We start from the raw sequence: 16,044 nt of genomic DNA, 5'->3' as shown, positions 1-16,044 counted from the left end.
CTAAACGTATCGACATATAAATATTTAGTTTCTGTATTTATGTACTTAAATTTATCATCGAAAATAGACATTTCTATTTGTAAAGAGCCATTTGTATACAATTTAAACATCGATAAGCGCATTTACAAATATTAAATGTTGCATTTCCTGCCTTATGTTTTGATAACAAATTTTATGAATTATTGAAATATACCTATATACCTAGCAATAGCTAAAATAATACTGATGTCACAGTCGCAACGGTGTCTATCAAGTAATAATACTGGAAAAATTAACACTTTTGTACTTCTGAAAATTGCGGAAAATATTAAACCACACATACAAAACCTATGGAAAATACAGCTCCATTTTATAAATAAGTATTTTAAAAAAGTCACCTTCAAATTTCAAGTTTAGAAATCAGTGCTGCATAATTTTTATTAGAAACCCAATTTAAGAGCGTGCAAAATAGGTCGAATAAGCACTATATAAACAATCATGCGAAAATATATCGCACCAATTTTACTAAGTGGAAAATGTCAGGAAATAGCACGTTTTGCATATCAACGTTAAGATAGTTAACATTTTTCTGTTTACAAATCGTTATCTGCCAAGTTCTTTCCGAAAAAGCCATAGCAAAGAACAAAACACATTTGCTGGAGTGGAATTTAAAACTTTAACAATTGTCTATGCTATGTCCATTCGTTTAATTTCTCTAGAGGAAGCGACGTTTATTTTGTTTCATTTTATAGTTTCCTGAAATAACTGGGGCAACCAAAAGCCGGTATCCGAAACAAATATCAATATATTCCCATCCCTTATATAAACTTTGGCTTCAAGACTAATAATTTCGTAAAATTATTTATCTTTTACAGCTTGGGCAGGATTCCAAATGTTTTCTACTGTTTCTGTTTTAATCAGTAAATTAGTTAAGTAGGTTGTTATTTAATTATGTAGGTACACAGTTTTTGCCTTAACTACAGAGATTGAAGCTTGTCTAAGAAATATAACTGAATTTAGAAATACAATAATGATAAACTGAATAAGGTGTACAAACAGTGTGTAGGGGCATGCAGACGAAGAAGAGAAAGAACTTGACCCGATTTTGATTTGAATAACAAAGTCATGTATCTATGCAGGTGACTGTACAAGTATCAATATCTATGGTACAACATCTATCTATGATTGAAAACAGAACTGTATCAAAAATCACAAACAAAAGTAATTACGCAAACTTGTATTGCATGGTTTGAGAACAATTTGCATACTTTTGTTTGAATCACGACTGGAATGCGTACGTATATCGAGCGTGAGAAACTTCTGATGGCTCCTATCTCGTCGATACTTGGCCAATGCATCAATAAAAACTGTTGATTGTTACTCAAACGCGTGGAAAATAAATTAGTATTAACTGTAGGTAATAATGTTTAAGTTAACGTGACTAATAAACGTTTTTGTTAACATTTGAATAGATGATGTGAAGATGAAGAATAATGTGTAACAAAATAAAGCTAAATTTGGATTAAGTTAAGGCACCAAAAACAGGTCAAGCAGCAATATACTTGTATGAAAACGGGTCAACACCAAATTGTAATACCAGAATATATTCGAAACAGTCACATCAAATTGAAACGATGCGGTGGTCAGCGCTCGTGCTGCTCTGCCGTCGCGCAGCAGTGTGGCGACTTTAAAGAGTTTTTTGTATTACAACTTGGTACTACAGGTCCTGCGTTCTGCGCTGCTTCTGACCTCTTTGGTTTGCTCGGACCTTAAAGAAAGAACTAGGTAGATATGAATAAAAATACGGGGCAATATACTTACGTAAATAAAAGTTTTGCTTTGATGTGAAAACGCATAAATACGCTACAGCGTAAATGTAACCTACTATTTGATTACGTTTTTGACTGTACATCTTCATCATTTGCTTAATTTTTATCTACCTGCTTTGCAATGTTCGTGCCTGTATGCAGTTTTCTATAGAATTTCTTAATACTTAATTGATATCTTGCTTATCTTATAGCAAGAACGTGATGATTACCTAATAATAGGTAGATAGATTGATAAGAATAGATAGAGAAATGTAAATATAGGTACGAATATTTTGTAATATTCACAATAAATAACAATAGGTACCTACGTAACAACCTAACGAATTAAAATTTACCTACTTACATATCTAAATTTTAACAATGCAAACACGAAAACATAATGCACAAACATTTCGAAAGAATGCAAGTTTCCTTTCGTTATTCATCAAAGATGGTTATCGTCAAATTGCCCGCCAAAACAATGAATGTGTAATGGGCGAGTACCGTTGTCTAAACGGGTAATTAAGTGATACTAAACCTTAAAACTATAAGGAACAAAGTTGTTTTTTAATGCATTATTGATGGGGCATGGTCAGTGTTTCGCTGTCTTTGCGTTTTGCTTTAGGATTAATGTTGTGAAGCCTGATTATAGATTTCCAAATAGGAAATATATCACGTCTGTATTCTAAAACGAGTAACAACAGTTCAGATGCATGGCATAATGGTGGAATTGATACTGAACAAAAAAAAATATATTTTAGCCTATTTTTTATCATGTCAGTATGAGAATACTAATATTTGTGGGACTTACCAGATAGTTGGTTTAATTGAAGTACATACATTTAAATAAAATGTATAACATTTATAATAAAATTTATTAGAAAGCGGATTTTTAAGAAATTATAAAAGGATTTTTCTCTTAAATTTTCTTTAATTTAAAACCTTTTTGCAACTTTTTGTTAAAAAATATTATTTAAAACCAGCTTACGTCGTCGCTTCAATTATCATAATTGCATTTATTTTTGCAATTCACAGAATAAGGGTAGCTTTGAGGTTGTCGAGGACAGGACAATGTGGTTATTAGACCAAATAATATCGGAAAGAGGACCCTGGGCCTCAAAAACAGGGTGGAAGTTATAACCGAAACACGCATATACCTAGAGAGAACATTCAATCCAAAATAAATATTAATAGGCTTATAAACTTGGGATTCCTCTTTCATGCGATGGCCTAGCTACCTGTCACTATTTGAATCTCAATTCTATCACTAAGCCAAACAGCTGAGCGTGGCCTATCAGTCTTTTCAAGACTGGTGGCTCTGTCTACCACGCTAGGGATAAAGAAGTGATCATATGTATGTATGTATGTATGTATGTATAAATATTAATAAGATTTCACACACGATTTAAGTACTCTATGTTCTTTTTCGTACCTACTCGAAACGACCCTGTTCGTATGCAAATGAGTATGCGTATGCAAAATTCACGGTGATCGGTTCAGTAGTTTAGTTGTGAAGAAGTGTTTTATAAACAAACTACTTTATTATCTACTACTTCAGTATGTATTGAGGTAGGTATTAGTTTTGTAATATGTATCAATCGGTTGCTGTAAGAATGTTATTTCTTTTTCGGTAACCAAACAGCCTATTTGCTATCTATATTATTATAGAAATATTAGTAAGTAAAGTGGAGATACGAAGGAATTGTACCTACTCTTTAATTGAATGATGCTAAATATTCAGAAGTATTTTTTGCCCGAGCAATAATTTATAATTTATTTTAATAGATTTAAAATATAAAAAAAAATATTGTGTGTAACAGGAAATTAATAGAGAAATATCAAGTAGGTATTTATAGTAATTTAAGAACGTAAGTAATTAATTTGGGAAACTTGTACCAAAATAACAAAAATATTGTAAAGGATGAAGAAAAAACAATAGCAAGTATTACCTTAACTAAGAGATAGACAAAAAAATTTAAACAAAAAAAACGACTTTAAAAGGTTTTTTTAAAAACTTACCAGCAATTCTCGCCGTCAGTAATAAAATTAAAACTTTCGCAATACAGATCCAAATCATCTTCATTTTCGTAATTTCCTTTGTTATCCACTAATTTGCACACTAACTTCGGAAATTTAACATTTCAATTGTTTAATTTACTTTATTACCGGCAATTGGAAGTGGCGCAAAATCAGTTTCATTTTGTAAACAAAATTATCCAATTAATAATTATTTGCACTTAAACTGGTGTCCAAAACCCTTGTTATAAAATAAGGCCTTGGTAAAAATAATAAAAATGTCTATAGAAGCTGTTATAATTTAAAAATAAATCACTTCGCGAGTTGAATTTCGAACGTAGTTTTGGCGCCAAGAGATACGTTCGGTTCGCGCGCGTTCAACGTCTCGAATGCTGCGTTAGGGCTTGTACACACTACGCTACAGTGGTGATCGACCCCACCGGAACCACACTCGATGGTCTTCTGACTGCCGAGTCCATGTGCAGCGCACCGAAACGCACCTTAGAATGACTTTACCATTGTAAATATGAACCCACTTTGTATAACAATATGGTTAAAATTGGAAAAAGATCATCAATAGGATTATTAGCATTAGTTTTGTAGAGCGTACGCGCATGAAAAGCACGTCCCTATTGTTTACGGGTACGATAATGAAAACAATAGGGATAAAAAATTGTAAGGACATAGATAAAGTGACAGGTTACGCAGGGTAAAGGAATGCAGACATGATTGTAAAAATCACGTATTTCGCTACTGCAGTTTTTGTAGGATTGCGTCATTTTTGATAAGGGTAGAGAAAGGGACATTTTTTCTTCTGGAATTTGAAAAGTTTGAGTCATAATAATATTGATATGAGTACCTACATGAAGTACATAATTTATATAACTGGAATAACAAATCTCTTAAAAAATTACTCATTTATTTAAAATTTTAAATTATCAATACTCTATGGCACCTTACGAAATATATTCGTTTCCTTACGTTTTAGCGATCAAACTAATGTACGGCGAAGATATGTACATTGAGTAAGATTACAGCCGTGCGTTTTAGAACGTGCAAGCTTTTTTCATATAAGATACAATACTCATTTCACAACTGATGCTCTAAATTCGATTCCTATTAGGTACTGTAATCATTTAATGTTAAACTCATTGAACGTAACTTACATACATAATATCACGTCTTCGTACCGTACGAGGAAGACAGAGCCAAAAGACGACGATACTCTTAGTAAGTGCAAATATATGCACTTAGGTAGACATACCGTACTGAGTAATAATCGTATTGTTTACATTTTTTCTTGTTCAATTGAGTCATACGCAAGAATGCGTAAAACGTTTCAAACAAATAAACCGACTCAAATTTATCTTCTAGGAATAAATGTGAAAGAATACAAAATTCCGCTTGGTTAGATAATTGTATCATTTCACCATTTCACCCGTCAAAGTTAAGATTTTCTTAAACCGGGTACACACTGGAGAAATAAAGTTAAATACCTGCGGTCACACAGATTAAGCTAACTCAGCGACACTTATCTATACCTACATCAGCTGTTAGTCCCAGCTCTGCCCACGTTAAACTTAAGTTTTCAATCCAGTGTAAATTTCCAAAAAAAAAGTAAAATGTTATTTACAAACAAAAATACAAAACACATATTTTCTTTATTTTATGTAATAATAATTTTATTAATATCAGTAATTTTATGTAAGTTTATTTCTTATTAATTATGTACACAAGCCAATGCCTTTATTTACATTGTTCTGTCGTGGGCCTAATTTCTTTAGCAATAAGTAGTGCCCTTGTACTTAATTTCTCTTCTTAATTTTCTATTCTTATTTTTTTCCTTGATGTACGTTAAATATATAAATAAATAATAAATCTGTAGAAAGGTAAACGCTGTACGTGTATATGTAAATTATCCATCATGACCTAACCGGGAATGGAACCCGCACCAAACAGGCCTTAGACTCAGGTGTAAGAAAGAAAAATAGGTAGTTGGTATAAATGTTTTTATTTTATTTTTCGTGTTCGCCATACCGTTTAAAGAGCAACGAAAGCTTGTTGGCTCAGTGTGTACTCAACTTTACAAAAATGCGTCATAATGATTATTGTTTACGCCGCGCTGTGGTTGATGTACTTTATTTTGTTTTGACAGTGGCGTTAGCTGAAATTTTATTAACGTTTACCTATTTACCTTAATTTTATTTTAAAAGGAAGGTTGTTCTTAAGATGTATTACGGTTATTTTTATAAACATACTAGCTGCGCCCCAGAGTACGCTCACTTGGTAATTTCGGGATAAAAAGTGTCCGTTTGTATTATATCAGCGGTAAAAATCTACCCATGTACTAAATTTCATCAAAATCCGTTCAGCAGTTTTTTCCTGTAAGTGTAACAAACGCACATCCTAAAAAACTTTCGCATTTAAATTATTAAGAGGGTAGTAGCATACTGAACTGCAAACATATAATCACGTTACCTCATATATGCCCTGCGGGGTAAACAGAGCGAACAGACTTGAAAAGACTAATAAGCCACATTGAACTGCATGGCTTACCTACCTACTGATGAAATAAAGATTAAAATAGTAAAAGGTTGTTACACGTCGCCTACAATATTAATAAGTAGGTAGGTAGTTAGAGAAATATTATAGGTATCTTCTACGTACATAGGTACATACATATGGTCACGTCTATATCCCTCGCGGAGTAGACAGAGCCAACAGTCTTGAAAAGACTGAATTGCCACGTTCAGCTGTGTTCACGATGACGATGTGCTCTGTGTGTCAACGTGTCAGTGGTTCCCGGCACCAAAAAGAATAGGACCACTCCATCTCTTTCCCTTGGATGTCGTAAAAGGCGACTAAGGGATAGGCTTACAAACTTGGGATTCTTTTTTAGGCGATGGGTTAGCAACCTGTCACTATTTGAATCTCAATTCTATCATTAAGCCAATAGCTGAACTTGGCCATTCAGTCTTTTCAAGACTGTTGGCTCTGTCTACCCCGCAACGGATATAGACGTGATTTTATGTGTATGTGTGTGTATCTACTAGACACCCTGTAAATATGTATACTTAACTGAAATATTCATGGGTACATGGTACAGCCCGAGTAGAAATTGAACCTGTTATAATTTACCAACCATTCATTGGATGCTTTGCTTTCGACCTCTTACGCTAATATTGATTTCACTACAAAACTTATCTAAAAAAATTAAAGAAGTTATTAAAAATTGTATATAATTTATTTCATGTTCACAACAGTCTCAAGTATACATACACAGACCAAATAAGCCCAAACTTAAGCAACATTCATATAAACGATATATTTTTAGGTGAAACAGGTATATTTTTATTTTTATTGCCTTCCTTTAAACTTTTTTATTTCTGCACTTGCATTACATATTTAAGTTTTGCCTTTTTTATATATAATATAATGTTTCTCTATTCTATTTACACCTTTGAATAGGCTATTTGACTGTATTAAAAATATACATTTCTTTTATGTCATCAGTCTTAATATTATTTTTTTGGAGCGATTTGTAATAACGCGAGATAAAAATATTGCATTATTTTAACAAAATCCGTCTCAGAAATTTAGGTTTTTATATGCAGCTGTCACGTGACTAAAAACGAACGTGATTGGCTATTTCTATTATGACGTCAATTATCCATAAACAGACTGTGGATCGTACCGTTCCTTAGTGTTCGCTATTATTTTTTAAGATTTTATAAGTGTTTGATCGCTCAGGATTACTCAGATAACATAGGTATTTAATAATGGAAACCAATTCCGCGAAAGCTGACAGTCGAAACCTACTAAAAGTGGACGCAATAATGGTTGGCGCCTTCTTCAAAGACAATCCAGATTTCTATGCTGCCGAACTGAGGAATGTGAAAACATCAATGTAAGTATATTTTCGTAACCACAGATCTTAGATCATGATCAGAAACCACTTCTTGCGAATATTCAAATCCATGGGCATAGAAAAAAACAGTTTCGTAGGAGATTTGATTGTTGTATTAGTGCACTGAGGCACTGCACAACATTTATAGGAACTCATTTCAATAATTTTCACACATATGACGTGGCACAAGTTAAATAAAACAAGAGAAAATCAAAACTTTTCGAAACACCAACATACTTTGTATGATATTTACACGAAATTTACGTCACTGCATGCCATGGCCGCCATATTGCTAAAAGTCGCGTTTTGGCGGCATATTTGAATATTTCATTTTCTTTTTCGATTTTTTAATAAAATAGCTGTAATAAAGGCAGAAAAGTATTTTTGTAGGGCTCCTTTAAAACAAATAAATACCCTAAGATAGTTTTTAGAACTTTGTCAAATAGCCTATTCATTTCGCATAGGTCATTACGTCTTTTGTATCATCATATTTCTTCTATGTCTATTTTCAAAACAAAACGAAGCTATTTTAGGCAAATATAACAAGAACGTAAAGATAACTTCTTACATGAGCTATGGTAATGTCCTATTATTTTGCATACATTAAGTTATTTTGCAAATATTCCTTCTAATATATATTTGTACTTATGATAAGAGCACTATATGATTATTAAAGGCAAGTGTGTCTAGTGTATGATTTGCGCGCGAAAGAAGCGCTTTATTACAAAAACTCCTAATTATTGATAGATAGATTTTGTTGTCATATGTTATGATAGGTTATTCCAAGTTATGTTCTAATCGTGAACAAAATTTATCAAATTCCGTCTAGTAGATTTTGCGTGAAAGGGAAACAAACATAAATACATCCTCGATCACAAACATTCATGATGAATTAAAAAATGAACAATAGAAATCATTAACATAGACTACCCCGGGCCCCGAAACACTTCAGTGGAGGGTGCAACCGGGAACACGCAGAGATGAGAGAAAGTAATCATCAACATAATGTCAGATATAGTATAAATTAGTGATATATAACATAAACATTATTTTGAATACAAACTTAAAAAAAAAACACATTCTCAGGTGTAAGTACTGAAAATAATTATGGCTTTCACACCTACAAGTATCCAACTAAATTTAATAGGGAGTTATTATGGTTAAAACTTTACTAAAATAGTAACCATTCAGGGGAAAAAAAAACATTGAAATACAAGCAAATGTTCCAGACGGAAAAATACTTTTAAATTTTAATATATTTCCGTCGAGATCACACAAACTATAGTCTGACTACAGCCCTCATCATGGCGATATTACTCACCTGAATCTGAAACACCAGTTCATAAAAGAAAAATCAATATGAAAAGAAAAATATTCTTTTACAGTTACAATCAATCTATCTCTTTCAAATAATGCTTAGGGTAACGAAAAATTTCACGTCTACTTATAAACGGGAAAACGGTCTTGAAATGTAATAAAAATACTTCTATTGGCCTTTATAAACACGATAGAATGACCATAGATTACGCGCTCATTTTCAACGGCCGTAGATTCCTGTGATTTTGCAGACATGTCACGCTGCAGAATTTGTACAGGTTATACTCGAACGGGACCTTCGGTAGAGCGGCGCCGCAGAGGAAACATCTCAAGTTGTTAGTTTTCACCTATTGAAAAGAAATATTTAATTTTAATCATAGTTGATCACCATTTACACTGTTGGCCAACGGGGAACTTCTTTGTCTTTCATAAAGCATGCACATTGAAAGAACTGGATACATACATCACGTGTATATCCTTAGCGGGGTAGACAGCCTTGAAAAAACTGAAAGGCCACATTCAGCTGTATGGCTTAATGATGGAATTGAGATTCAAATATTAACGGATTGCTAACTAAATCGCCTAAAATGAAAATTTCAAATTTATAAGCCTATCCCTTAGTCGCCTTTTACGTCCTATTGTAAAGTAGCGAGAGCCACACGGAACACTCCTCTTCTCCTCTTCAGATGATGATGAGCACAGATGTAGAAAACATAGTCGATTTTATGACTGTCATTTTTATAAATTCATGGCCGTAAAAAAGAAAAAAGAAAACATACTTTTTCAGCATCAGTGAGCTGTAGAAACTTGTTGGTCTTAATCTTCTCTATCTGCTTCTCCTTGTCGCGTTGTCTCTTCGCACGCTTCTGCTGCGCTTTCCTCTCCTTCTCTTGTTCTAGAAGTTCCGGGGTTATGGGCCCGGGGATTTGTGACTGCATATAAAAATTAACATTGTTAACTGATCATTACATAAAACTTGATATTTATTATTTTTGTCTGTAATAAATAACGCATAAATAACTGAAAGTTTTACCATCAACGATATAATTTTTAGTCATATATCGGCTGAACACGAAAGGGTGAAAACTTATTTTGTCGAAGTCTTTATAAGTCAAAGAATGGTCCGAGAACAGTTTTAAAGTCAAAATACAACACAACAGACAGACTTTCAGAAGTAACTAGGTTGTTAATTCCTCAGTGCTCTGCACGTCTCGTTGATATCAAAACTTAATAAGTCGCCCGGTCAATATTCGACGGCGCCGAATAGCGAAACCTATCGCCGAAAAAGCTCAATACAATAAGGACCTTATTACAATTACATTAAAGTTAAAATCCTAATAACAAAATATCTCCTGCTATCTCGCTCACAAAAGTAGCACAATATTATAGAGTACAGTTCAGTTTCAGATAATATATTTGCGAGTTTTACTCGATCAAACGCGTCGAGCAAGTTATCACGAATTTTTATAGAATTGCATTAGTGCCATCGCGTTACTACTAGGTGGCGCTGATCAAATCACATACAAATTCGCGTTAACTTGTTCTCTGATAGGCTCAATCGCTCGAATATTTTCGCGGCAAACAAAATGCATGCGCATACATCGGTGTAACTTATAGAAGTGGTAATACTGTAATTGTGTACGAAACTATTTACAATTTTGAAATAAATCTCACCTTAGCATAGTTATATTTGTCCGGGTACCGCCCCTGGAACAGTCTGAAGGCCACCCTGGTTTCCACGTGGGGGGTGGCCGAGTACGGCGTCTGCAGCACGTGGTTCCGGACGCACGGGTCGCCGCCGGCGGTCAACAGTTGGCTGGCGGCACCGGCAAATATTGTGAACTTGACTTTATTGAATTCAAATTCAATTCAAAATTTTTTATTCATTATTACAGGATACTTCATATCGCTTAATAATTGTCAAAACGTATGGTTTAACAACATTGGTTGACGTCAAATACTTAAAACTAAGTTTACTACCGCTTCCAAGGCGTCAGTGCAGAAGAACCGGTAACAAACTGCAATGCAGCATTTTCTTCAACAACGAAGAAAATGCTACAGTGCAGTTTGTTAACGATTTCTTCGGCACTGACAGAAAATATTTGAATTTTATAGTCGTATTGAGTGATATTACTGCTCTTTTGTCAAATTTATGCAAGCCTGTTTTAGAATCTTCTATAGGAAGTTGGCATTTTGAAGATTTTAATAAGAATCATTAACAAAGCCGACTTCTTATTAGCGTTGGGTTATGCTTACTGGTTTTTGATTAATTATTGCCAGCTCAATATTTTAATTCACTTTTTTGGCCGCAATATGGCGAGGTCTGCTATACTTATCTGGTCAAACTATTTCAAGTCTCTTTGAAAACTCACGTGACAATCTCAGGTTTGGCTGCAATGGCCGCTTTGTGCAGCGCAGTGTTGCCATCTGCCGGGTCCTGAGTGTTGCACGCTGCTTCCAGTTCGTTGACCTCGAACTCTTCTAGAATGGTCTCCAGCGATGTACACTCGGCGCCGGATATTAGTTTCCACATCTGAGCCAAAATATTACACTAAACTCTTGGCTCTGCGTATGACTGTATGTATGTTTATGTAGAAGATTCTCAATTATTAACTCATCTACTACATGTTCACTAACTTTTTCTTCCTGGCTTTAGACCCGGTTGCATCCTCATCACTCTGAAAAGGAGCCCGGGGTATGCCTTTGACCTCGTATCCTGGACTTGGTGAATCAGGTTTTTACATGAAGCGATCTTACTTACGAAACCTTTGCAGGTAAACTTAACCCGTATTGGATTCATGGTTATGAATCTAGTTTCTAAATATACAGGTTTCCTCACGATGTTTTCCCTCACCGTAAGAGCATTGGTATAGTAACCAATGCTCTTACTTAATAACCAGGGTGGGATTTGTACCTGTGCATGTTTTGTATCACCTCGAATACACAAAGGAAAAATTATAGATACCTACTTACAATTTACTTCTTTGATTTCTATTAAGTATAAAGAGAATTTAGTATATTTCACATTTTCTCGCACTTGCCTGTGTTTTTTTTAATTGTAATTATTGTAAAATTCGGCCTAAAATTTAACACTGTAAAATAAATACCTTTTTAATATTCGTCGAAATTTTCTGTGGCTGTGGCTTCTTAACCAACTTCTCTTCACTCTTCTCCGGCTTTTTCTTCTTCTTCTTTTTCACCTCTCTCTTTTCGACTTCGTTCTCACTCTCAGAGCTTATCGGACGCGGCACATTGCAATCGTTCAGTAGATCTTTCCTCGAGTTAGTTATGACGCCTTTCTTGCTTTGTTCTGAAAGAGTTTTGATCCAATCTACTGGTGTTTCCGAGTCAATGTAACACGGACCCTCGTCTTCGCTCGACATTATTTGGGTGGGTAATTCTCGTGGTGTGCGCTCTCTAGAGATATAAAAATGATGTGTGTTTAATTTTTCCGGAAATTGTCATCCAGATTTTTTAAATTAATGAACGAATATTTTTGTTACCTTTTTTTCATGAAACATAATCACTGTTTGAGAAAACACGCAATTTAGACGAGGCCTGTTGCTGATGCAAGTGTGCATATAATTTTTGTAAATATTATCTATTAATTTTAATCATTAAAAAGAATTACTTAATATCAAAATATAATAAAAAAATTAAAAACTAATCGAATTAGTATTGCTCTATGTAAAATAAATTTTTAATTGTATTAATATTTTAATAATAAGAAATTACCTGGATTTTGCCCTGTCTATGGGTTTACTTGGCGTACTCTTCTTTTTCTCTATACTGGTGTCTGAGGGAACAGTTTTCGTGGTACTCTTAGCTGTGGAAGCTATCAGCGCTTTTTGGAACAATTCCATGGTGTCTAAAAGAAAATAATAAAAAAATATTAATCAATACGTAAACATTGGTGTTTCTTGTAGATGAACAAGAGGTCCATGGAATATGGTAACCGCTTAACACCAGAGGAACCTGGTAGTAACTGGTAAATGGATACCTGAATAATTAGTGGAGTCCCATAAGAATTGTTTAACATCTTGAGACAATGAAGGCGGAACATTTGCATGTAAGACTTTGTATGGCGCACTTATTTCGACATTTAAAAACCAGATATTACTTAACAACATATAATAAAAAATATACTAACCATACACTTCAACACTGGCTATAGTCTCATGCACTCTCCTGACCTCCTTATAAGTAGGTTTCTTCGTTGGGAATGGCAACGGACGGACTCTCAAATCGTCTCGGTTTAATGGTGAGTTCTTCCCAAAGATGGCCGCTTGGTTGGTGGAGCCCACTGCCCTGTATAGAATCAAAGAACAGCCAACCAAGTCTTCAGTCCATGATGCCATTATTTCTTGTACATGCTGAAATAAATAGTTATACGATTAATAGCTAGCTTACAGGAGCATTACTTAAAATCTTGTCAAACAGCCACTGCAGAAATACTATCTCTGTAACGATTTATTATGACGTGAAACGGGACAGAGATAGTGTATCGCGCGATAAAAACGGCGTCGCAAGCGTTTATGTTATGGGGGCTGATCATTATTGATCATTATACCTCTTCTTCCTGACATTAGTCATAGTAATTTGACCTCAAATCAGATGTTGGACAGAGCAATACCAGTTTTATTACATGGCGCTGTTAATGAGCCTAAACCAGCATTCAGTTTTCTAAATGTAACATGTTCTGTTTCTCACTATTTACTTCCCTTCAATGCAACAGTATCTCTAATATTGTAAATGTAAATATGAATATCTAAAGCCGAATTAAAGCTGACCTCCAAAAACTGAGCCTGGTTATATCTCCTCAAACTTGCACCGGCTGATCTTGGTGCACTTCCATGGTTATCCCTCGTCCCTTGAGCTTGCCCCTGGCCTCTTCTAGTCACATAAGAGTGGAAGGTCTTGTGCACTACGGGTACAGCCCCAGAGAATATAGCTCCTGCGAAGTGTCCTCCGGAGACCATGACGACAGCCCAGCGTTGGTAGCCGGGGATGATGAGACGCTCACACCGTTCTACCCATGCGCTACCGTCGCCATCAGTCGACAACTCCTCCTGCAGGTGACAGATAAAAAAGTATATTTAGATGACTTTATCTGATCCAAATCACATTTTATTCACGGAGTGTAAAGAATATTACCCATATACAGCACTATGCCGAATCTGACAATGACATTACTTAATATTCAATTTCCCAAGGTACCTTTCTATGATGCAGTATGCACCTGTAGATACAGAAGACCTGTCCCTTCTTGTTGGTGAAGAAAGCCTTGCAATGCCTGGTGGCCGCAGCAAACAGATCGCTAGCTGGGTTGCTGCTCGGCTCCTCCGACTCGGAGTCTGACCCTGAGACACTGGAATCATCTGTAACATTTGGATTAACAAATATTGTAAACACGATTATCTGTTATTATTACAATATTTATGAATAATTTTCTGGGTCACTTAAAAAAAGGACTGTATTTTATTTTCTGTACGACAAGACTGGAATAATAACTAAAGGCAATAGCTATATCACACAGAAGTTTGAAATGTTAAGTAAGTAACTGTACACAATTGAGTAAGTTATTATGCATTCAGTAAAAAAAACAAAAGTTCATTGATTAACCTTTCCCTTATATATAATTACTAGCTTTTAGCTCATGGCTCCAAATGCATCTAAGTCAATTTAAATATTTTACCAATAAGTCTTTTTAAATACTTCACTTGATATCTATGCAAAATTTTATGAAGTTCAGTTTAGTGGTTTTGACATGAAAGTGTTGGACAAACAGACACACTTTCATAATTATAAAATTAATATGTACTAAGGTTAAAATATAATAAAATAAAGTTGACCATACCTTGCCTAGAATTAAACTGTCCTAATGACAAGGGAGCCTTCCCAAACAGCTTCCGCTTAAGATTGTGGTTATGCCAATGATGTTTGTAATGCGCTGTCTGCTGGGCCCTCGTGTCAAATGGACCAACACCACAGCACGAGCAACAGTTGCCATCCGATGGACCATTCAGGGTTAATGCACTTAGACGACGTATTACACTTTGTTCATCAACTGAAAAATGTTTATGATTATAAAGGCATTTGGCAGTGGGACCATAAAGTTGAAAAGACAACAATTTTTTCTTTTGTTGTTTCTTTTATAATTTTGTTATCACATTTTTTATGATGAAACCTAGTCATTAAATAAAACACTACAACATTTATGTCAAAAATTAGAAGTAAAGTGCCATTTTTGGCACTGCACAGTGCTTAGTTTTACAACCATCTTAGTTAAATAAATGAAATACATATAATATTTATTAATACTTAATGAAATATAACACACACATGGAGAAAATAATGTGGTGCAATTTTATGAGTCAGAAAGTTAAGAACATAAATATACATTTATTGACATACAACAGTATTCGCTGAATTGCACTAACTGGTTTCAACAGCTCTAGACTACCAGTTTCCTTCATGAAGGGAAATAATTTGTAATTGTGAAAATTCAAAGATTTAACGAAGTTTTTTATTGAGGTTATTTCTAAATAGGCACGAATAATTTCTTATATAATTTACTATTGTAGCAGACAGGGAATAAAGGCTTATGGCTTACCAACTTGGTGTGACTCTGTAAGCATGCATGTGGCAACGTTCAGTCCTTTTAGCAGCTTTTCGAAGTTATCTAATTCGAAAAGTTTTACAGTCTTAGGTTTCACTATTTCTGGTTTGAAAGACATATCTCTAATATTTTATTTAATTTAATTGTCAAAGTAATGAGATTTCATATTTATATTTACTATATAAAACAACACCAAAGAGCTGCAATTTTGTAATGTTTATCTAATGCAATCAGTTTCAGTCAGAGAGATCATCCAAAGCCACTGTTGCCACTGTCTCAGATGAAAAGGCGCCAAATTGATTATCTTTTAAGCGCCTTTTCACCAGAAATTTGGCACAGTGCATTTTTAGGGTAGGTATATTTAGATTCTAAAAATTCAATTGGAATCTAGATAGACA

General features: G+C 34.4%; 2 protein-coding genes across 2 annotated transcripts in view; both read right to left on the bottom strand.

Annotated features, from left to right (window-relative positions):
• Positions 1-4,253, bottom strand: part of LOC106138276 (irregular chiasm C-roughest protein) — a 70,365-nt gene extending 66,112 nt beyond the window's left edge. Inside the window, exon 1 of the mRNA XM_060947525.1 lies at positions 3,807-4,253. Coding sequence (XP_060803508.1) covers positions 3,807-3,870 — 64 coding nt within the window. The 5' untranslated portion in view covers positions 3,871-4,253. The remainder of the gene's footprint in view (positions 1-3,806) is intronic.
• A 3,700-nt stretch (positions 4,254-7,953) lies between these two features.
• LOC106137900 (tRNA endonuclease ANKZF1) lies at positions 7,954-15,899 on the bottom strand. The gene is made up of 11 exons (XM_060947440.1): positions 15,641-15,899; positions 14,885-15,094; positions 14,245-14,405; positions 13,818-14,096; positions 13,178-13,400; positions 12,763-12,895; positions 12,135-12,444; positions 11,400-11,560; positions 10,702-10,843; positions 9,807-9,959; positions 7,954-9,374 (listed from the first exon to the last, which is right to left on the bottom strand). Exons 1-11 carry the CDS (start codon positions 15,762-15,764, stop codon positions 9,234-9,236), a joined length of 2,037 nt encoding a protein of 678 aa, XP_060803423.1. The 5' UTR covers positions 15,765-15,899; the 3' UTR covers positions 7,954-9,233.
• Positions 15,900-16,044: the final 145 nt, after the last annotated feature.

The sequence above is a fragment of the Amyelois transitella genome, chromosome 13, assembly GCF_032362555.1.
Source record: "Amyelois transitella isolate CPQ chromosome 13, ilAmyTran1.1, whole genome shotgun sequence".
Taxonomy (NCBI): Eukaryota; Metazoa; Arthropoda; class Insecta; order Lepidoptera; family Pyralidae; genus Amyelois; species Amyelois transitella.
This window is presented reverse-complemented; position numbering and strand designations above follow the sequence as displayed.

Bases quoted from the DNA above. Each gene is read 5' to 3' on its own strand.
- LOC106137900 (XM_060947440.1), bottom strand. From the start codon at position 15,764: ATGTCTTTCAAACCAGAAATAGTGAAACCTAAGACTGTAAAACTTTTC. The intron at 12,445-12,762 runs GTAATTTCTTAT...TTATATCTCTAG, and splicing joins ATAGACAGGGCAAAATCCAG to AGAGCGCACACCACGAGAAT. The intron at 11,561-12,134 runs GTATTTATTTTA...ATTTTGGCTCAG, and splicing joins TTTCGACGAATATTAAAAAG to ATGTGGAAACTAATATCCGG.